This window comes from Eleutherodactylus coqui, chromosome 3 (assembly GCF_035609145.1).
Source record: "Eleutherodactylus coqui strain aEleCoq1 chromosome 3, aEleCoq1.hap1, whole genome shotgun sequence".
Taxonomy (NCBI): domain Eukaryota; kingdom Metazoa; phylum Chordata; class Amphibia; order Anura; family Eleutherodactylidae; genus Eleutherodactylus; species Eleutherodactylus coqui.
Genome location: NC_089839.1, coordinates 261771178 through 261795010, shown reverse-complemented (window position 1 = coordinate 261795010; position 23833 = coordinate 261771178). Strand labels below are relative to the sequence as shown.

General features: G+C 42.6%; 1 protein-coding gene across 1 annotated transcript in view; it reads left to right on the top strand.

Moving 5' to 3' along the window:
- The window catches only part of ABCA4 (ATP binding cassette subfamily A member 4), a 206443-nt gene that overhangs the window by 41084 nt on the left and 141526 nt on the right, over window positions 1-23833 (top strand). The window contains exon 7 of the mRNA XM_066597367.1: window positions 14234-14431. Within this exon, the coding sequence (XP_066453464.1) occupies window positions 14234-14431 (198 nt within the window). The remainder of the gene's footprint in view (window positions 1-14233; window positions 14432-23833) is intronic.

The window sequence follows — 23833 nt, the reverse complement described above, 5'->3', positions numbered from 1 at the left end:
ACAAATAATAGTCCACAATCCAGCGATCAGGCAAACAAATAATATACCACAATCCAGCGATCAGGCTGTCCCGGCCTAATCAGGTCGCACGTAACAGGTGCGGCGCACAGCGGGGCTTCTATGTCCAGCCGGTCACACAGGCTGCCAGGGCCCAGCAGCCCTCTTAGCCTCCCCTGTGTCCATGCACCTTCTATTTATGTGCCCACTAGCACTGGCTCAGCCTCAGCACCTGTGCTGATTGAGCTCGCCCACACCCTGGAGTGGAGGAGGTGGAATGGACAGCCCCACTACCAACCTGCCATCCATTCCAAAAAAAACAGGCCCGGATATTTTTTAAAGAGCAGATCTCCAGCAACTGGTTGCTGGAGACCACATTACGCTCCTGGTTTCTTATGTCTGAGAGCGAGACATGACCTTCCTCCAGTCCCTTTATGCATAGTACCGGTACCTAGGGGCGACGTAGCAACCATCCACCACTACGCCTCTCAGCACCTCACAATATATATGTATTGACACACACGGATCTATTTAATTTAAGCCTGAGGAAAAACCCTGAGTTGGTTCAAAAGCTCCCATTAACATCGTGTATTTTTGTTAGCCATTAAAAGGTATCATATCTACAAGATTACTTGGTTTCTCTTGCTGGGAACAATCACAATTTGCTCTACTGGCTAACATGGTACCAAACTTTTTTCGTTTTACCTGAAAGTGAATCTGCAAGGCTCATTATTGAATACAAAGTTTCTACTGTATGTTAAATATATAGCTTCTATCTAGCTACATGTATGTATGTATATAAATTGAGTCAACATGCGCAAATAATAGCTGAAATAATACTGCAGATGTAGTTCTCTCACATCATACAGATGAACAGATGTCAGGTCATATATTGATATTAGGTATTTTGTTCACAGGGTGTAGAGGGTTAAGGTTTGCATATGTAAGAGGTTAGTGCTGCTTCTGAAAGGACTGAACTTGTGGCAAAGGCTAGGGAGTATTGGGCTTCACAATGGAGAACCTTAATGAAGTTGTTGTTAATGAGTTGTAAGTGAGGCTAGCCTTAGTAAAGCTGTTAGGTGAGCAAACTACTAGGGATAATACATTAGTAGGTCTGCTATAGGATGGACTAATAGAACAGACACTGACAATGTGTAAACTTCGGGTGCTCGGATCCGGATTAGGTGCTGTGATATTTAAAGAGACAGCGTATTTGGATATGGGAACTAGCTTTTCTAAAAGACTGTGTGGGGTATTGACAACAGAAAGTGAAGTTGATCTGCATTGTGACACCATCTACCAGTGATACCAGTTAATAGCTGTCAGCAGAATGTTCATCCTACCGATAGCTATTTCCTCTGGTTATATGTGTTTTATATGGGAGAGTGGAGAATGCTGCAGCCGGACGGCTCTGGTGGGGTATAAAAGGATCAGGTCTTGAAGTTCAACTTGCAGCCTGTCTGTTGGAGGAAAGTTGACTGGCTCCCAAAAACTTCAGTTGTCCGGTCCTACTTAAATCAGCATGAAAGGACGACTATAATCAAATGTATATTGGGGTCTTTAGAGTAGGTTGACATATATACATCCAAATTACTTGCTGTAAGGATATAATAAGTACAGTTATCTATACGTCCATCACTTGATGGATATAATAAGTACAGTTATCTATACATTCATCACTTGATGGATATAATAAGTACAGTTATCTATACATACAGTAACTTATACATTTGTTTGTCAGTGTACATAGATGCATGTAAGTAACACATTGAGCCTCACTCCAGTCCAGATCAGTTCTCAGGGACTGCGGTATAACCATGGTTAAAGCACTCCTTGTGCTCATCATCTATATAATAATTTTCTTTCATATTTTATCCATTTAAACATGTTTTTGTGGGGAAAAAATGCATATTTTTTTAAACTGCATTTTTTTCTTTAACTTCAAACTTTATTGAACTTTTTTTGACACCACTTTTTAGTCCCTCAAGGGCACTTGAACATGTGGTCGTTCGATCATTAGGATAGAACACTGCATTACTTTTGTAGTGCATTCTACTAAGCCTATGATAGCAGTCAATAATACTATGTCAGAGGTGGGATCTAATAGGCTCAGTGACATGGAGGCCTTTGTCAGGCTTCCGGCTGCCATGGGAACTCATTGATACCTTTGCAATCTCACTGTGGGTTGCCAATGGGTGATAGAAGGAACCCCCTCCATTCGTCTTCTGCATGCATGCTGCAGTTGCTATTGATTGTCGTATATAAGGGCTTAAGCTGCCAGAATCTGAGGTTTCTTTGCGTCTGGTGGTTAGAGCAGGAGCCCGGCTATCAGTAGTCAGCTAAGCCACCACGTTAAAAAGATGTATGTGCCGATTAAAAGGTGTATTGGCCATCACTAAAGGGTTAACCAGATTGAATGCACTTCTAAATCCGATTCAGCAAAATGGTCTTTCTTGTCTCCAAAAACATTAATCAGCTTAGCAGATACGGCTTTGGGGTTTATTACCCATCACATCATGTGATTAAGCTCTACTCCTTTCATTAGAGTTTTTTCATACAAGTGGAAAGTATTTCCCTGATCAACAGGTCATCATTCTAGAAGCCCGAATGTAGGGTTTAAGTAGCCGATGCCTGTATAAGCCGGTACTGACACAAAGCACTCGGGTTAGTCATCGCTGTACAGAATGCAGATACCTTGTGGATCCCTATGTGCACATTGACTCAGCACTTGATATTACTACAGTAGTGACCACTACATTTCTGGGAACGGTCAGGAAGGAGAAGAATCCTTCTTTGTACTGCATGCTGTCAGCGTCATAAATTAAGCCTAATTACAGAACATTACAGATAGTATCCTGAGTCACAGAGAGGGAGGGGAAGGCTCGGACACATTTCTCTGCACCTATTATCTGGTCTGACAAGTCACACTTTGGAAATACATGTTTCTCAGGTTTCTCATCAGTTGATGACTTCATTGGTTGCGCTGGAATTAATGCAGTTCATACAAAGTGTAAAGTGAGAAATGATCATGTACAATCCACTAATCGCAGGGCTTGGGGTCCTATTACACAGGCTGATAAATGGATCGGATGCCCGTATCCAATGGGAAACCGAGCGATTATGGTTCAATGTCAATGCAAACACTCATTGAACGACGAATGAGAATTTGTTCACTTCTCGTTCGTCGTTCAATTTCCGCATGCAGAATACGGAACGATGGATCGGCCCATGTAGGCACACAATTCGTAAGCGAGAATCATCCGTCCGTCCACCAGTAAGCATGGAAACAGTGGAGCGTGACCGGGCAAGTATCGCATGAAGTCCTCAGAAATCCACTGTCAGAGCAAGCGGAGAAATGGACGACTGTGTGGAAGATTTTGCACAAACATTTGTGATGTTATCCCTACCGATTGCAATTCTTACCGACCCTGAAACTGGATAACAAAGCGCCGCGACGTTCTTTCAGCGAGAGTGTGCAGACTGTAATGGAAAGCGATGGTTTCATGGTCTCTTGAGGGCCTCCTGTCCACAGCTGTGTTGGACTCCGTCAGCAGAATATCGCAGCAGAGTCCAAGACGGCGACCCCAAAGACCCCATACTCACCTCTCCGGATCCGCCGCGCGAGTCCCGTCCGTGGAGCCAGCGCGCATGCGCAGTTCAGTGCATGACAAGCCGGCGGCAGGTGATGACGCATAATCACATGATACTTCCGCTTTGCTCACAGTGGAAGTATCACGTGACGGACGGCTTCCAATGACTACAATGGAAGCCAACCGCATGTTTGTCCGCGGCAATTAGAACATGCCATGATTTCTTTCATGCTGCGGAATTCTGCTGTAGAATTCTGCAGCATGAACATTGAAATGCAGAAAGCTATTAGGTTCAATAGAGAGGATAAACCCACCTGTCTACGTGGAGCATATGCGCGACTCCTCCAAGGGGAATGTGTTTTGTGCTATGACCTGTAAGAAAGCGTAGGACCCCTCTTTTCCCATGTGGAAACAGTCATGTGAATTTCATACCTGAACATCCTACAGACATGGCTTCTGCCGCAGTCGGAACAGGAAGTCCCAGGTTTCATCTTCCGACAGGACGGGGCGTCCCCCACTTCACAATGAAGTCAGAAGTGAGCTCAGTAGGCGACTACCTATGATAGTGATCTTCTTCCTTGGCCTGCACGTTCCCCAGACTTTACACCTTGTGATATTTTTCTCCTGGGGAGTGTTAAGAGTCTGATTGCCCCCCTCACCATCTATCATGTATCATCCATCAGCAAGGACGCGTCACAGAAGCCATGACATCAGTCAGCTGCGTTACATTGCAACATGTATGGTAGGAACGTGACTACAGGCTCCATGTGTGCTGAGTGACCGAGGGGCTCACATTGAACGCCTCCATGACGTAAATGAACATCATAGACTGGCTTGTCTTAGGTCTCCATGATGGAGATTTATGACATCGGTCTCGTGCCCGCATAATCACAGCGAAGGCTCTATGCTGACTGGCAGCTGAGCTCTTGCTGTAATGGCCAGGATCAGAAAAAACTCAGGTCCTGGTCATTTAACTCCCTAGATGCTGTGGTCAATAGCAACCACAGCATCTCATAGGTTAAACAGGGAAGAGGGGGTTCCAATTCCCCCCCCCTTCTGCAAATGCAATCATGAATGATGAATAGGGAAGGCCTTTAGTCATGCCATTGTTGTACACCTATTAGGCTCAGCCTTCAGCACAACTTTATAGATGGCTCTGCAGTTTTAGACTCACAGTGAATAATTCTTTGCTATGCTGACTATACCAAAGCATTATAAAAGATCAAATGGTCGCACTGTGATGTCTCCAGTGGGACAAAGTAAATAACAGAATAAATATTAATAAAGTTTATTAAAAAGGTACAGAGTTAAAAAAAAATAAAAGCAATTTTAGTTCTATTTTGTAAAAGTGAAAAAAACACACACAGTATTACTTCAATTGTCATGCTCTGTATAATTACCTCCATACTGTTATTGTACAAAAGGCCAAGTCCAACATTACCAATAATAACACTATATAAGGGCCCAATAATCAAATAATACCGCCACATCATTATCATATATTACCACCACATAGTAGTGGAATAATACCACAATACTGTTACTGAATAAATGCCATTACAAAGATCAACATTACGAAAAATAACACTATATGAGAACCAAATTATACCGCACACCAGGATCAGATATTAGCACGACATAGTGCCAAAATAATACCGTCACAGTACTACTGAATAAAAACCACTGCAATGTAGCAATAATAACAGCCAAATAATACCCACAGATTCTGACCACATAATAGCCCATAGTGTTACTGAAAAAAGTATACAAAGACCAATTTGCCTCCCATACAGTGACCATACACCAGTAAATACCAGTTCACAGTACCAGTAAGTAGGCACTCTGCAAACTGTGTAAGTGATTACAGTAAAGTTACCTCCAGTAATCACTGGTAATATCCCCTTTGACTGGGGGTCTTTCACTTTCCCTTTTATTCTCCATCCTTCCCAGACCGCTATCATGATTTCTTCCGGTCACAACTTGTCTCTGCAAATTTTGACACATAGACATCTTTGACTTTTCACTTTTACAGCTAACTGCCTTAGTTTTTCACACCTCTACACAATCTCCCCACCCATGCTGCTGCAGGCAGTAATAATGCCTTGTGCCCTAATAGTAATAGTATCCCCTTTTTGTGCTCTCTGTGGACTTCACAAAGTAAGTGCCACTTTTAATGCCCACCTAAACAGTAATGGTGTGCCTTTTATGCCCCTATTTAATAATAATGCCCCTCCTGACCCTGTTTTAGTAATAATAATGCCCCTCTTGGCCCCCATTTACTAATTATACCCCTCCTGGACCCCTTGTATAAATAATGCCCCTACTAAATAAAAATAAAATAAATCTTGTTATTTGTATAGCGCCAACTTATTCTGCAGCACTTTCAAGTGATTTATTTATTAACCCCCACCAAGCTGGGTACTCATTTTATCGACCTCGGAAGGATAGAAGGTTGAGTTGACCTTGAGCCGGCTACATGAACCACGCGGAGATTGAACTTGCAACCTTCAGGTCGCGAGCGAGAGCTTAGGACTGCATTTCTGCTGCCTTAGCACTCTGCACCACACAAAGCTCTCTTGGCCCTCTTACAGTAATAATGCCACTTCTGACCCCTTTTAGGTAATAACATTGCCCTTCTTTAAGTACTGCCAATGATATGAATAAAAAAACACATATAATCACCTGTGTCTCTCATCTGTTGTCTGCGCCGCACAACTCCCACGCTGGTCACATGATTGCTACGTCCAGTCCTTGGTTTCAGCATAGGTGAGGCTGAGGACTGGACGTAACAATCACATGATTGCTATTTATGGTAGTCAGCGTGGGACCTGTGTGGCGCAGAAAGCAGGGGCCAGGATCCAGGTTGAGAGACACAGGTGAGTATACGTGTTTTTTTGTTCACTTCTGCAGCTATATAAAGAAAAAGGGTCTGCCCCTGGACCGATCCCGAAACCTAACCTGTACACAGGTGGATACAATGGCCAGTCCATCCCTGGGAGCCACCAACAAGACCAGAAACACCATCAGAACGGAAGTATAACTGTTGTCCTCCATGAGAAGGAGCCAAAATCAATATGTACAGAAAAGCACTGCTTGGCCAGCTGGGACACATACCTCCGAGCCGACCAATCCATCTACACACTCACAGAGAAGTGTTCATACCGGCGTGTGGATCGTGTGGAATGAGCTGAAGCCATGATTTCAACTCTGTCCTGATTTGACACAGAGAAGTGACAAAATATAATAATGGCCATATGTTAGTAAATCACAAGTTGCCAGTTGTGTTTCCTTTACTTAGAGATACTGCCAATTTTCTTTTTGTAGCAGTTGTCATAATTGGAAAAGTGACAACAGGAAGGGCCTCCATAATGGTTATTACTTGGAATTAGTATCTCAGCAAATGATACTAAAATTGTCTCTTTATGGACCAGACTGACCAAATAAAATTTGAGAAGCTCACTCAAAAGTGACAATGTAACTGCACTTCCCACTGTCACTTCTATTCCTTGAAGTCTCTCTTGGGGGCTGTGGCTTTAGGAACTGATTATGATAGATCCACTATCATATTCATAGACGCTGCTTATATAAGTGAGTCCCACGTGTTTAACAAATTTACTTTCTAACTCAATACTTGAGTCTTAGTTGTATGAAAGTCTATAATAACCTCTGAATTTGGATACATCCACACGTATTGGAAATGCAGTGGATTTTCCATAGACATTAGAGACAACATGCAGAGGACGGCAGTGTCAGGCATGTTTGTTCAACTCTCACCCAAATGCTGCAGAATTTGTGCTACATATATCTTTTGCATAGAAGTTGGCCACCTCATGTGAACCTGGCCGAAGAAAAGACGCACATGGAACAGATTTGCTGCAGATTTTCCCCAATGACTTCAATGTGGAAGTTGGAATATGCAATAAATCCATAACAAAATGCAAGGTTGCAAATTGTGCTGTGGATTACTTAATGGATCGCCAGAAAAATCTGCAATTGCAAATTTCAAGCTCTTTGACTTTCAAATCTGGAATCCATTAAAAACCTGAATGATTTGGTGTTGATTTGTGCTACTGCAGATTTTTCTGTGTATATTTGCAGATTTTGTGATCGCGAAAATTTCCACAGGAACATTGTGTTCCAAGTGCATTTACTCTAATAGTGTGATAGAATTACATGGTACACTATCCTACCAAAAGCAATTGGAGACCTGAGCTAGAATCACAAGTAGTATTTATACTTACAGGCTCTCCTTTGGCCCCAATTGCATTGGATACACCACCCATGGCATATCTTCTAGTAATGTTTGATAAGCTTCAGCTGGTATTTCCCTCCATTCATCCTGCAAATATCTGGTGAGTACTCTCATAGAAGATGCATTGGTGCAGCTACAGTGGGTGCGACTCCTGTTCCTGAGCAATTTCTTTTTATTATGTAATCGATTATATATGATTCCCCACAAACTTCATTGTAAAAAGTGGAAAATGATGAACCGTGGGCGCAACCCTCATAATGTAAAGCACATAAAAGCAAAGGGATTGACCCAATTTCTGCTTTATTACTTAAATTGTTTGAGGATATGGATGTTCTACAATTGGACTGGCCTGCACAGAGTTGTAACTTGAAGCTTGTTGAACATCTTTGGAATGAACTGGAACATTGGGTCAGGAACTATAAACATTTTCTTGGAGAGAATTCGCCAGACATTTGCAGGATGACTGGAGGGAAATACCAGCGGAAGTGTATTAGACTATAGCTAAAAGTGTGCCACAGAGAGTATCTAATGTCATTAGGGGCAAAGGAGCCCCACAAAGTATTAACATATGTAAATAAATACTACTTGTGATTCTTCTTCAGATATCCAATTACTTTTGGTAAAAATCTATTAATATTCATAAATAATTATTTTTTTTCCTGGCAATATACAGGATTACTCACAAGAGCTCTTCCAATTACATTGAGTTGCGTCGAACTGGATTTCTGGGTCTTGGAAATGAAAATGTTCATACCAACTTTTTGCAACCATTGTTTCCCCATGAGATGATTCAGAAGAGAAAAAACATGAAATTGGCTTCTTCTTAATATAGGAAATTGATTCTAAGCTGAAACGAGAGATTCCTTGCAGTTTAGTAATAAGAAATGAAACAATGTGTTGAGAGTTTGAGCTTGTGCATTGATTGTGCGCTGTTGGCTTCTCTGGTACAGAAGTGGTCTAATGACTGTCTGTCTCCGTATTGCTGAACATGCCGTGAATGCCGGTATTATGCTGCAGCCCAATCGGTTCAGTCATCTCTCTCAGTCAAGCATACATTTATCCTTAAAATGAGAACCAGTAATAGGTAACCATATCCACCCGGGCTGACATTAGTTCTACTCTGATGATTCCTCATTTCCCATATTGATTTGTAACAAAAGACATTCCATTATGTTCTCAGCAGATAAATATGTCCACTGTATGCATAAGGCCTATTACCTTGTTTGCCAGACTAATCGTGGCGTACTGATAACACTTTCACTGACTGAAATGCTAAGATCAAGTGATCACTTTCTGACACGTTAACTACTCCGGGTTTCTCAGGACAAACTCCCTACAGGAAGATCTGTGCTACCATTATGTGTAATGAGCTGAACTTCCCCTGGTCTAGTGGATGAGGATATAATAAAGTGTCACGTATTGCAACATTTCACTATGTAGCCCTTCGCTTCAAAATTATGTAGGTGATTTACAATGGAAAATTATGTTTTATTGTTACTTTTATAGAACATGATTTTCTGCATTCGAATGTACTCACTGGCTTAGATTTGGCCCGGCCTTTTTAACCCTTTCCAATCCACTGTCTGACGTCTAAAGACATTCTGATTGAAGGCTGTACAGCTGTGATGTTGGAAGACGTCCAGCAGGGTATTCTTATTGCATATTACTAGCCGCTCTGTTGTTGGGGGCCCCTCCAGCATGTCCTATACCGCAGTACTGGCTCTAGCCAGCAGATGGCGCCATTGTATAATGGAAGAAAGAGAAAGCCCCCTAGGTAAACCCTGAATCCAAAATTGGATTGCAAAGGGTTAAAGGGTTTTCCGGTTTTGACCAGTGTTTTTCAACTCCAGTCCTCACGTACACTCAACAGGTCATGATTTGAGGATACCCTATAGAGAGGAAATTTCTGAGGTTCTAACTGTAATTAGATCTTGTTATGTGAATCACCAACTTATTACACAGCTTTCAGGTAATTTATTTATTACCCCCCCCCCCCCCTTGGAAGGATGAGTTAACCTTAATTGAACCCACAACCTTCAGGTCGTGAGCAAGAGCTTAAGACTGCATTTCTGCTGCATTAAAACTCTGCGGCCCATGAGGCTCTAATTACATCACCTATGCAATACTAGGGAAATCCTGAAAACATGTGTAATAGGGGCTCAGTGAGCCTTTGCAGTTTGTGTTTGTACACTTGTTAAGTAACGTTGCGCTTTTTGGTGCCAGGTGGAGAAATCCTGAAATGTGAGGGGAGACTATGATTTAGTGCGGATGTAGTAAGAAGAAGATTCAGCGGGTATATAGGCGTGCATTGGGTGGACCTCAGGTGGTGACGATTAGTGGAAGAGAGAGATTTTGAGTTAGCACAAGGGAATCAAATGTAGTACCGTATGAGGCCTGTAGTTGTAGAGTTAGTCTCCAGAAAGAAAAGTGTCGGACTTGGATGGAGGAACTGGAAGGCATATTGTCCAGCTTGGACATTCTGCTTATCCGGAGAAGCTGTCCTCACATTTTGCTGCTGAAACTCAGCACTTGGAAAAGTGCAAACCTGTTCCATAACAGACTGGTTTCAGTTCATTTGAGAGAAGTAAAGTTACTTGATGGAGCAAGACTGATGTCTCACAATGCATTCGAGGTGTAAAGTGCCCGGCAAGGCCTAAGATTAGGTCTTTGCCCAGAGGTTTCCTGTGACTATGATTTCACTGCCTCCTGTTCTGCAGAGTCTTGCAGTCTCCTTAGAGGTAAGTTGATCACCAAACCTGGCTAAGACCACCCCCGACAGGGAAGCCTTTACAAATATATCAGTGGACGATACAGAGATCTCTACCACAATCTATTGGTACCAAGGACTATGACTGTAACAAGCAAGCATCCTCCGTGTCTAGAGGAAAGCAGGTTTTATCACCAACACAGAAGGGGGTTCTTTACTGCAAGAGCAGTGAGACTGTAGAATTCTCCGCCTGAGGACATGGTGATGGCGAATTCGATAAAAGAATTTACCAGGTGCCTGGATGCCTTTCTTGAATGATACAATATTACAAGTTACAGTCACTAATTACTTCAGAAGGGTTGTTGGTTCGGGGATTATTCCGATTGCCAGGTTGGAGTTGGAAAGGAATTTTTTTTCCACTAAATGGGAAAAATTGGCTTCTACCTCATTGGGTATCTTTGCCTTCCTTTGGATCAGCATTGAGGCTGAACTGGATGGACATATGTCTTTTTTCAGCCTCACATACTCAGTTATTATGTTACACTTGACCTGTTGGGGGTACTTGAGGACTGGAGTTAAGAAACACTGGTTTAGACAACCTTTTCTTAATTATCTTATTAAGCTGATAGGAGAAACAGCTCCCAATCAGGATCTTCCCTATTAACTACGAGTGTGGTTTTGTCTCTTGAGACTGTAGATATCAATTTGAAGAATATAAAGTGAAAATAAGCACTTACACTGCAGTTCCCTGATTTATTGCAGTTGCTTCTGGGATACCCCAGCAGCAGACCTCTAGGAAATGGAGGACTGTGGTAGAGGAACAACCTCATAGCGCAATCAAAATAAGCAACTTGTTACTGCACAGCTTGAGCCATAGCAACATTTTCTCATCCTCAGCTATGTGCTATGGATCTGCCAAGCATAGCCACAGCCCATCTGTCTTTGTGTTTTATAGATCTGCAAAACACTACAATAACACGTGCTACTATGCTAGTCCTGAATCTGCAGAACATACCACAACCCTCACTTTTCACATAATGGTAAAATATTGGGACCCATAGTGCTGTATATAGGAGGGATGAAAGTTCCAGTCCTGTTTATTGTCAGAAATGTGTTAGGCAGGCATATAAAGATCCACCTTGCCACACACCAATTTGGCTTTGGGCTGAGGAGACAGCACCTAGGAAATCCCAGTTTTCACCCTTGACCTTCCCTCAAGCAAGTTACAGACTTTGCTATCGAGCCCCCAAGCAGTTACTAGCAGAGATAGTCCTTGTAGGGTAGCTGCTGATGCTGAGCAGTACCTGATGATGTGAACAGGAGCATACCCAGAGACTTACTAATGGTCAGGGCTGGCGGCACAGTACCTACAACAAGGTCCAAGTAGAAGATCAACGTGGGCAAAAAAGTCTAGTAAACAGAGATGAAGTCAGGGGGCACTAAAGTCAGAGTACCTGGGAGTCAGTTTATCACAAATGACAGTAGGACACCAAATTGTTTAGGCATCCACCCTAGGGATGCTTAATATAGAAGTTGCTGTGACAGGATTGGAGCGGGACAGGTTTTGGAACTGGACTTTAAAGAAAGATGGCAGGAGCGTGGTTCGGGCAGCATGAACCCGGTGACTGGTTCCCTTTAAGCTTATGTTACAGGACCAGGTGTGGCCCTGGTAGCATAGTGTGCATGGTCTTGATCCCAGCCTGGTGGCTACTTTAAGGTTTACACTGGTCACCATACTGAATGGGACATGTGAGTTTGCTAGACGAATAGTAGGGCACATCTCTCTATGCAGGAAGGTGCCTGTACCTGGTGCAAATGGTGGGGTGTGACATACAAGTATGGTAGTTATTGCCACAGTGGTGGAGAGAGTGTTGAGTGTGGTAGCAGATTGTTGTGGCCTGTGAAAGAGGTTGGGTACTGCTGTTGAGTTTGAGAAAGTCTGGAGTGTTCTGGTCATGACTGCTGAAGAGGTTGGATGCAGCTCGAGAGCACTCTAGAGCCTTCTGACCATTGAAGTGGAGTGAGATTCCATCAGTGTCTTGCTGTATTGCTGAGAGGCTGGAAGTCTTTTCATCTTAGAGACTGTGTGTGTGCATATTTCCATGTGCTGACGATTGTGATTCCAGAGCCATGCCAGGCCTGCTATGTGCCCAAAGAGACTGTAACGTGATACCATAATGGCTGCAGTGCTGAGACTGTGTTGCAAGTAATAAGGAATGTGTTGTGAGGATCTAAAGAATATGTTGTCAAATCTGCTGCCAAGCAGTGCTGAGTGAACTTTTGAAAAAGTTGGTTCGGCTGGTTTGCTGAAATCGAGCAAAAAGTTTGGTTCAGTCCAAATTAGTTGAAACCGAAACAGAACTTTACCAGTACCCTGAAAACTGGTGTATAAAACTGTCTAAGGGCTATAGAAGTTCTTATTCTTCTCCTCCTCTTTCTCCTTTTTAATTAACGTATGTGCTACATAAATAAAGGTGATTATTATTATTATAAAGAAAAAACCCACAAATACACAGGGAGCACATACAGATGTTGTCCTTGGTGAGATTGGAACCTAGTACCTCAACATTGCAAGAGAACAGTGTTAACCACTCAGCCATTACTCTTGGCCTTCCTCTTTCTCCCTCCTTTTCCTCTTCCTTCTTTAGAGGAGAAATGAGGAGGAGGAAGAAGAATAATGGTGGCTCAGTGGTTAGCACTTTTGCCTTGCAGTACTGGGGTTCAAATCTGACCAATGACAACATCCGCATTTGTATGTTCTCCCTGTGTTTGTGTGGGTTTCTTCAAAATAATAATAATCTTTATTTATATAGTGCAAACATTTATTGGAGAATCGGAAAAACATTTTAGTGGGCTCTGCCCAGAGGAACCACCTTAGCTCCAGGTTTGTGCCAAACCGAACTTTTAGTTCAACCCAGGGTTTGACCGTTTTGGTTTACTCAACACTACTCTTACTGTTTACTGCAATGTGTGTCCTATCTGTTAATCTACCTGCCTGAGGGGTTCCACATGTGGGCCATATAATGTTACAGCCTTGACAAATCCAGGCCACATAGCAGTGGCAGAGCATGGCACTACAGTAGGCACTTCATTGCATGATTGTGCCTTGCGTTATTTCATAATGTTTATATGCGTAGACGTATTTAGTGAAACCAAGGCACCGTTCTCTGATAATGTCATGTTCTGCTATTTGTATAGTTTAGGAAACCTTCAGTTGGATTACCAGAAGGCTCAGTGCTCACGATCACCATGTTAAGGCCTATTTACATGCAAATGAAGCTGATAAAGTGCTAATGGACATTAGTGCCCATTAACACTTTATGAAAAATTATCGCTAAAACTGTCAATCTTTCAATTGTTTGAAAGATTGTCTTTGCGTGTAAATGGGCCTTTAGTAGAACTCAGGATCATGTCTAAAAGAGCCCTTACTTTGGCTACATACTTTCTATGTTAATAAATAAGTGGAAGATCGTAATCATATGTAAATCATTCTGTCCTTCTGGAGTCTCTTCTAGTCCTGAATGTTTTTTTCACCTTATTTGAAGGGATATTACTCTAGAAAATGGTTCTTTTCAGCAAGCAACAGTTTGACCATATCCTACTTGTCAATGGCTTCTTAAACATAAAGATCATGAATTTGCGTAAATGGAAATAACATATTTTTCTTGCTCGTTTTCTGCCTTTTAGTTTGCATCTGGTATACCAGACTTGGCTCTGAAGGACATAGCATGCAGTCAGAACCTCCTGGAGCGATTCATCATATTCAGCAGTCGCAGAGGAATGCATACAGTTCGCAATGCAATGTGCGTCTTGTCCCAGCAGAGGTTACAGAGGATAGAAGATGTGCTGTATGCTAACATTGATTTCTTCAAAGTGTTTGAACTGGTAAGTACTCTCCGTCCTTCTGGTATGGTCCAGCTACTTGATAATAAGGAAAGTATTGAACGGTCTAATCCATAGTATTTAGCAAAGAGTTAACTCAATGCATACAATTTCTTGAGTTGCTATGTAATAAAACAATATCCATTGTCATAGAAACATAAATTTTCAAGATATATCCAGTCCTAACTTAAGGCCCTTTTACACGAAATGTTAATCATTCACAAAATCGTTCAAATAACAGAAAACGAATGCTAATCGTTCAGTGTAGATGCAGCCAATAGTGGAACAATGAATGATAAATTGTTCACTTTTCGTTCATTTTATGTAGGTCTAAAAATCATCGTTGGTTCATTCACTAATTGTTTGGTTTAAATACCAATCATTTAGTCATTCTCAATCACTTACACAGTGAATGGGAATGAGTGAACGATTTCTTGTTTGACAGAGTCAACAATATATCTGCCCGTATAACCAGGCTGCCCGAGTGAACGGGTGTATGCTGACATCGTTTGCTCGTTCAGTGATAAACCGTTTGGTGTAAATTGGCCTTCACAGCTCTGTGATTGGCAGACATTCTCATATTAGTTTTTTCCTGTCCACTATACACCATCCTACAAAAAGTAATTGGACATCTAAGCAAGAATCAAAACTAGCATTTATTTACATCTGTTAACCCCTTAATGACGCAGCCCCCTTTGTTTTCCATTTTCGTTTTTTGCTCCCCCCCCTTTAAAAAAATCGTAACTCCTTCATTTATCCATCGACGTTGCTGTATGAAGGCTTGTTTTTTTGTGGGACGAGTTGTAGTTTTCAATGGTGCTATTTAATGTACCATATAATGTACTGAAAAAAATTCTAAGTGGAATAAAATGAAAAAAAACCGACATTTCGCCATCTTTCAGTGCGTCTTGTTTTCTACGGTGCACAAACTGCAACAAAACCAACATGATAACTTTATTCTATGGGTCGGTATGATTACTACGATACCAAACTTGTATTGTTTTTATTTTACTGTACTACTCTTTTTTTCGAAGATATTTAATTTTTTTAAGTTATTTTCTGCCGCCATTTTCTGCGCGGAATAACTTTTTTTATTGTTCTGTCGACGTAGTTCAGTGAGGGCTCATTCTTTCGGAACGTCCTGTAGTTTCCGTTAGTACCAATTTGGAATACATACGACTTTTTGATTGCTTTTTATTGTGTTTTTTCTGGGAGACGGGGTAACTGAAAAAGTGCATTTCTGGCGTTCTTTATTTTTTTTTCAGACGACGTTCACGGGGATGGCTTAATAGGTAGTCTCCTAAGGCAGCCCTGGGGCCTTTCAGAAGGCCCTCTGCTGCCATGACGCCTGCATGGCTCCCCCGATCTCACTCCGGGGGGGGGCGTACAGATTTAAATGCCACTGTCAGAATTGACAGCGGCATTTAAAGGGTTAATAGCGGCAATCAGAATATTGCCCATGGGTGTCAACTGTAAAAAACAGCTGACGCCTGCTCTGTGTTAAGAGAGGTCGCCCCGCAACCTCTCTTCATACATACCCCGATACTCCAGGACGTAAATGTACGTCCTGGAGCGGGAAGGGGTTAATACTTATTGGGGCCTCCTTTAGCCCTAATGACATCGGATACTCTCCGTGGCATACTTTCTCCTAACATTTGCTACACTTCAGCTGGTATTTCCCTTCATTCATCCTCCAAATGTCTAGCGAGTTCTCTCAAAGACAATCAACGTTGTTCATGTTTCCTGGCATTCCAGTTCTTTCTATAGACCCGTGATGGCGAACCTATGACACGCGTGTCAGCACTAACACGCGTAGCCATAGTCGCTGACACGCGGCCGCTCACCCAGTTAATGAATACCGACAGGGGCCGTGGCTCCCCTGCTGGTATTCACTAACCAGCACTACTAACAGCGCTGATCCCGGTGCACACTGTGATGTCAGTGTGCGCCGGGATCCTCCTCCCCCCCGTCCCCCGACGTCTCCTACCTGTTGGTTCCGTGAGAGCGTCCGGGGGAGGAGGCGGCCAGCAACACACTGACGTCACAGTGTGCGCCGGAGATCATCGCTGTTGGAGGCACGCCGGGCATAGGAGAAGCGGAGCACCCACGAGGTAAGTACGTGGGTCTCGTGGGCGGCAGTCACTGCTGGGGGTCAGCTGTAAGGGGGCAGTCACCGCTGGGGCGGCCCCCTGTAAGGAGGCAGTCACGCTGGGGGGGGCCCACTGTAAGGGGGCAGTCAGCGCTGGGGGGCCCACTGTAAGGGGGCAGTCACAGCTGGGGGGCCCACTGTAAGGGGGCAGTCACCACTGGGGGGCCCACTGTAAGGGGGCAGGTAATGCTGGGGGGCCTCTGTGGGGGGCAGATACTGCTGGGGGGCCGGTAATGCTGGGGGCTGCTGTGGGGGGCAGGTAATGCTAGGGGCCTCTGTGGGGGGCAGGTAATGCTGGGGGCCTCTGTGGGGGGCACTGTCGCTGCTGGGGGCTGCTGTGAGGAGCACTATCACTGCTGGTGGCTCATCATTGCTGAGATAAGTGAGGGGGAGGCAGCGACAGGCGAGGGCCTGTGCTATGGGTGTTATTAAATACAGTTATACATTACAATTATACATTTTTGTTATTTAAACTATAAATATCGCAAATTTATGGATTTTTTCTCGAAGTGACACACCACCCGAGTTGTGCTCCGTTTTTTGGCGAATTTTGACACACCGAGCTCAAAAGGTTGCCCATCACTGCTATAGACCATTCTTCCATTGCTCATCTGTCCAGTGATGACAGGCCAATGCATCTTCTTTGAGAGAACTCGCTAGACATTTACAGGATGAATGGAGGGAAACACCATCAGAAGTGTACCAGTGCTAAGAGTATTATGCAGCACTTTTATGGCTATTAGACAGTGTTATACACCAAAGTACAAAAAGATAATAATAAAAACGTCAAAAGAAAAAAAAAATCACAAATCTGGAAATTCCACATTTGTAATAACCTAGAAAAAAAAATCCGTACATTATGTAACCCATTGGGTGCACGCCATGAAAAAAAATGCAAAAATAACTAATTTTGCCTCTCTCCCCCTACAAAAAATGTAATAGAATTGGATAAAGGAAGACTAGAGTTCTTCCTTTACAAACAAGCTCCGTCGATGAAAAATTAAAAATATTATGGCTCAAGGAATGCATCGACACAAATCCTTAAAAGAAAAGTGTTTTTAGTGCACAAAAATAGCAAAAGATTGAAAAACTGTATAATCGTTGTATCACCAGAATCGTGCTGACCTGGAGAATAATCTTATCTCATTACTTATTTTGCATGCTGAATGCAGAAAACATGAAATCCAAAAATAAACAAATGGTGCAATTTCTAAAAAAAAAATAAAAAAATTAATAAACGTTATACAATACATTCTATGTACCCCAAAATGATGACATTCAAAAATCTAACTTGTCCTGAAAAATTAAAAAGTTCTGCCTCTAGGAATGCGACGACATAAAAAAAAAAACGTAAAAATGAGTCGGTCATTAAGGCAGAAATTGGCTTTGTCACTAAAGGGTTAAGCTATAATTGTGCAGATTTTTTTCTATCTGAGTCCCGGTCAGCGAGCTTTTTTTTTTTTTTTGTAAATATTTCTACACAAATAGTTCAGAAAAAGAAAACAAGCCGTGTTTGTAGGCTATCTTTTGATAGGAAAAGGAAGCCTATTTTTGTTGGCGCAGTTTGCAGCGAGTCACAGCGGTACCTGTGGAGCAGAGAAGAAGCCGAGCGATTAAAGTGCTTTGTATCTGGTTTGCTCAGCTGTAACTGGTAAAGTGAGCCTCTGTCTGGAGCTGCGCTGTTATTACAGCTGCCCGCTTCATTGTACCTATTACAGGAAAGGGCCGACTGTAGCTGCGGCATCTACATCACAAGGCCTTGTATGGGGAGGACGGAGAGGAATAAATACTTGATGCTTTCATTTTCTGTTATGTTGTTATATTTACAATATCATTTCCTGCTACGACTACAACTGCAATGTCAGTGCATTGTTCGTACGATTTACAAGTGAGCCAATGGAATTGGGAGACCTCTCAAGCTGTTGTCTGTATCATGAGCAACATTATCAATCACTACAACATTACCTGATCCTTCCAGCCACTCACGCACTCCTCCAAATCACTCATCTTCTCAGAAATCTTCTGCAGACCATGTCTGATAATAATCAGGATTTCTCTCTTATTATTAGCCATTAGCATATAGAAGGAGACTTAAATGTATGGGCTGACAATCGTCTGTGCAAAAGGGTCTCATTAAGTCTTAGTAGGAGATCTTTAGTGAAGCTGGACATGCCTGGCTGTTTTCCTCTGCTCTCTCCTCTCCTGCACCTTCCATCAGCTAATTTATGGCCACAACAAAGTTTATCTTTGTGTGTAGTCATAAAGAAGGTGCAGGAGAGAAGAGATAAGGGCTGAAAACTAAAAGCTCATTTAGACAAAACGATTATCGCTCAAAAAGCCATGTTTTGAGGGATAATCGTTAAGTTTAAATGTGCCCATCTTTTACTTTTCTGCCGAACGATCCATTTCGGTTCCGCATGAAATCCATCCTTCAGCAGAAGAGCTGATAAGACGGACCGCACGCTGTGTTCTGTCCAGGGAGCGCTGATTACATTATATCAGCTGTCAGCCCCTAGGCAGAACAAAATGAATTTATTCAGAGAACAGCCTTTAAATACATCCATCAAGGAAGGCTTACCTCCTGCGCTTCATTAAGTTTGGTGAGTCTATAATAACTTCTTAGTTACAGCACTTAGAAAGTGAGTAGGTTGTTTATTAGCTATCGCCAGTCCCAACGTCTTGGCTGCAATCTTGACGGCATTGTGGTCTCCTGTAAGCCACTTATTGCCTAGGTCATCCATCGCTCCCCACTTTTAGACACCCATTTGGAAGATTTGGCACCATCAATTTTCTTGTCAAAATTTCCAAGCAGAATTGCAAACTCTACAGCTCTTTGTAAGAATAAGAACCTCTACAGCTCTTTGTAGGGATACCAACCTCTACAGCTCTTTGTAAAGATACCAACCTATACAGCTCTTTGTAGGGATATCAACCTCTACAGCTCTTTGTAAGGATACAAACCTCTACAGCTCTTTGTAGGGATACCAACCTCTACAGCTCTTTGTAGGGATACCAACCTCTACAGATCTTTGTAAGGATACCAACCTCTACAGTTCTTTGTAGGGATACCAACCTCTACAGCTCTTTGTAAAGATACCAACCTCTACAGCTCTTTGTAAGGATACCAACATCTACAGCTCTTTGTAAGGATACCAACCTCTACAGCTCATTGTAGGGATACCAACCTCTACAGCTCTTTGTAAAGATACCAACTTCTACAGCTCTTTGTAAGGATACCAAACTCTACAGCTCTTTGTAAAAATACCAACCTCTACAGCTCTTTGTAGGGATATCAACCTCTACAGCTCTTTGTAAGGATACCAACCTCTACAGCTCTATGTAGGGATACCAACCTCTACAGTTCTTTGTAGGGATACCAAACTCTACAGCTCTTTGTAAGGATACCAACCTCTACAGCTCTTTGTAAGGATACCACCCTCTACTGCTCTTGGTAAGGATACCAACCTCTACAGCTTTTTGTACGGATACCAACCTCTACAGCTCTTTGTAAGGATACCAACCTCTACAGCTTTTTGTAGGGATACCAACCTCTACAGCTCTTTGTAAGGATACAAACCTCTACAGCTCTTTGTAAGGATACCAACCTATACAGCTCTTTGTAGGAATACCAACCTCTACTGCTCTTTGTAAGGATACCAACCTCTACAGCTCTTTGTAGGGATACCAACCTTTACAGCTCTATGTAAGGATACCAACATCTATAGCTCTTTGAAGGATACCAACCTCTACAGCTCTTTGTAGGGATACCAACCTCTAGAGCTCTTTGTAGGGATACCAAACTCTACAGCTCTTTGTAAGGATACCAACCTCTACAGCTCTTTGTAGGGATACCAAACTCTACAGCTCTTTGTAAGGATACCAACCTCTACAGCTCTTTGTAGGGATACCAAACTCTACAGCTCTTTGTAAGGATACCAACCTCTACAGCTCTTTGTAAGGATACCACCCTCTACTGCTCTTGGTAAGGATACCAACCTCTACAGCTTTTTGTACGGATACCAACCTCTACAGCTCTTTGTAAGGATACCAACCTCTACAGCTTTTTGTAGGGATACCAACCTCTACAGCTCTTTGTAAGGATACCAACCTCTACAGCTCTTTGTAAGGATACCAACCTATACAGCTCTTTGTAGGAATACCAACCTCTACTGCTCTTTGTAAGGATACCAACCTCTACAGCTCTTTGTAGGGATACCAACCTTTACAGCTCTATGTAAGGATACCAACATCTATAGCTCTTTGAAGGATACCAACCTCTACAGCTCTTTGTAGGGATACCAACCTCTAGAGCTCTTTGTAGGGATACCAAACTCTACAGCTCTTTGTAAGGATACCAACCTCTACAGCTCTTTGTAGGGATACCAAACTCTACAGCTCTTTGTAAGGATACCAACCTCTACAGCTCTTTGTAAGAATACCCACCTCTACAGCACGTTGTAGGGATACCAACCTCTACAGCTCTTTGTAGAGATACCAACCTCTACTGCTCTTTGTAAGGATACCAACCTCTACAGCTCTTTGTAAGGATACCAACCTCTATAGCTCTTTGTAAGGATACCAACCTCTACAGCTCTTTGTAGGGATACCAACCTCTACAGCTCTTTGTAAGGATACTAACCTCTACAGCTTTTTGTAAGGACACCAACCTCCACAGCTCTTTGTAGGGATACAAACCTCTACAGCTCTTTGTAAAGATACCAACCTCTACAGCTCTTTGTAGGGATATCAACCTCTACAGCTCTTTGTAAGGATACCAACCTCTACAGCTTTTTGTAGGGATACCAACCTTTACAGTTCTTTGTAGGGATACCAACCTCTACAGCTCTTTGTACGGATACCAACCTCTACAGCTCTTTGTAAGGATACCAACCTCTACAGCTTTTTGTACGGATACCAACCTCTACAGCTCTTTGTAGGGATACCAACCTCTACAGCTCTTTGTAAGGATACGAACCTCTACAGCTCTTTGTAAGGATACCAAACTCTACAGCTCTTTGTAAAGATACCAACCTCTACAGCTCTTTGTAGGGATATCAACCTCTACAGCTTTTTGTACGGATACCAACCTCTACAGCTCTTTGTAGGGATACCAACCTCTACAGCTCTTTGTAAAGATACCAACCTCTACAGCTCTTTGTAAGGATACCAAACTCTACAGCTCTTTGTAAAAATACCAACCTCTACAGCTCTTTGTAAGGATACCAACCTCTACAGCTTTTTGTAAGGATACCAACCTCTACAGCTCTTTGTAGGGATACCAACCTCTACAGCTCTTTGTAGGGATACCCACCTCTACAGCTCTTTGTAAGGATACCAACCTCTACAGCTCTTTGTAAGAATACCCACCTCTACAGCACGTTGTAGGGATACCAACCTCTACAGCTCTTTGTAAGGATACCAAACTCTACAGCTCTTTGTAAAGATACCAACCTCTACAGCTTTTTGTAGGGATATCAACCTCTACAGCTCTTTGTAAGGATACCAACCTCTACAGCTCTTTGTAGGGATACCAACCTCTACAGTTCTTTGTAGGGATACCAACCTCTACAGCTCTTTGTAAGGATACCAACGACTACAGCTCTTTGTAAGGATACCAACCTCTACTGCTCTTTGTAAGGATACCAACCTCTACAGCTTTTTGTACGGATACCAACCTCTACAGCTCTTTGTAAGGATACCAACCTCTATAGCTCTTTGTAAGGATACCAACCTCTACAGCTCTTTGTAAGGATACCAACCTCTACAGCTCTTTGTAAGGATACTAACCTCTATAGCTTTTTGTAAGGACACCAACCTCCACAGCTCTTTGTAGGGATACAAACCTCTACAGCTCTTTGTAAAGATACCAACCTCTACAGCTCTTTGTAGGGGTATCATCCTCTACAGCTCTTTGTAAGGATACCAACCTCTACAGCTTTTTGTAAGGATACCAACCTCTACAGCTCTTTGTAAGGATACCAACCTCTACAGCTCTTTGTACGGATACCAACCTCTACAGCTCTATGTAAGGATACCAACATCTAGAGCTCTTTGTAAGGATACCAACCTCTATAGCTCTTTGTAAGGATCCCAACCTCTACAGCTCTTTGTAGGGATACCAACCTCTCCAGCTGTTTGTAAGGATACTAACCTCTACAGCTTTTTGTAAGGACACCAACCTCCACAGCTCTTTGTAGGGATACAAACCTCTACAGCTCTTTGTAAAGATACCAACCTCTACAGCTCTTTGTAGGGATATCAACCTCTACAGCTCTTTGTAAGGATACCAACCTCTACAGCTTTTTGTAGGGATACCAACCTTTACAGTTCTTTGTAGGGATACCAACCTCTACAGCTCTTTGTACGGATACCAACCTCTACAGCTCTTTGTAAGGATACCAACCTCTACAGCTTTTTGTACGGATACCAACCTCTACAGCTCTTTGTAGGGATACCAACCTCTACAGCTCTTTGTAAGGATACGAACCTCTACAGCTCTTTGTAAGGATACCAAACTCTACAGCTCTTTGTAAAGATACCAACCTCTACAGCTCTTTGTAGGGATATCAACCTCTACAGCTTTTTGTACGGATACCAACCTCTACAGCTCTTTGTAGGGATACCAACCTCTACAGCTCTTTGTAAGGATACCAACCTCTACAGCTCTTTGTAGGGATACCAACCTCTACAGCTCTTTGTAAAGATACCAACCTCTACAGCTCTTTGTAAGGATACCAAACTCTACAGCTCTTTGTAAAGATACCAACCTCTACAGCTCTTTGTAAGGATACCAACCTCTACAGCTTTTTGTAAGGATACCAACCTCTACAGCTCTTTGTAAGGATACCAACCTCTACTGCTCTTTGTGAGGATACCAACCTCTACAGCTCTTTGTAGGGATACCAACGTCTACAGCTCTTTGTAAGGATACCAACCTCTACAGCTCTATGTAAGGATACCAACCTCTACAGCTCTTTGTAAGGAAACCAACCTCTACAGCTCTTTGTAGGGATACCAACCTCTACAGCTCTTTGTAAGGATGCCAACCTCTACAGCTCTTTGTAGGGATACCAACCTCTACAGCTCTTTGTAAGGATACCAACATCTAGAGCTCTTTGTAAGGATACCAACCTCTACAGCTCTTTGTAGGGATACCAGCCTCTACAGCTGTTTGTAAGGATACCAACGTCTAGAGCTCTTTGTAGGGATACCAAACTCTACAGCTCTTTGTAAGGATACCAACCTCTACAGCTCTT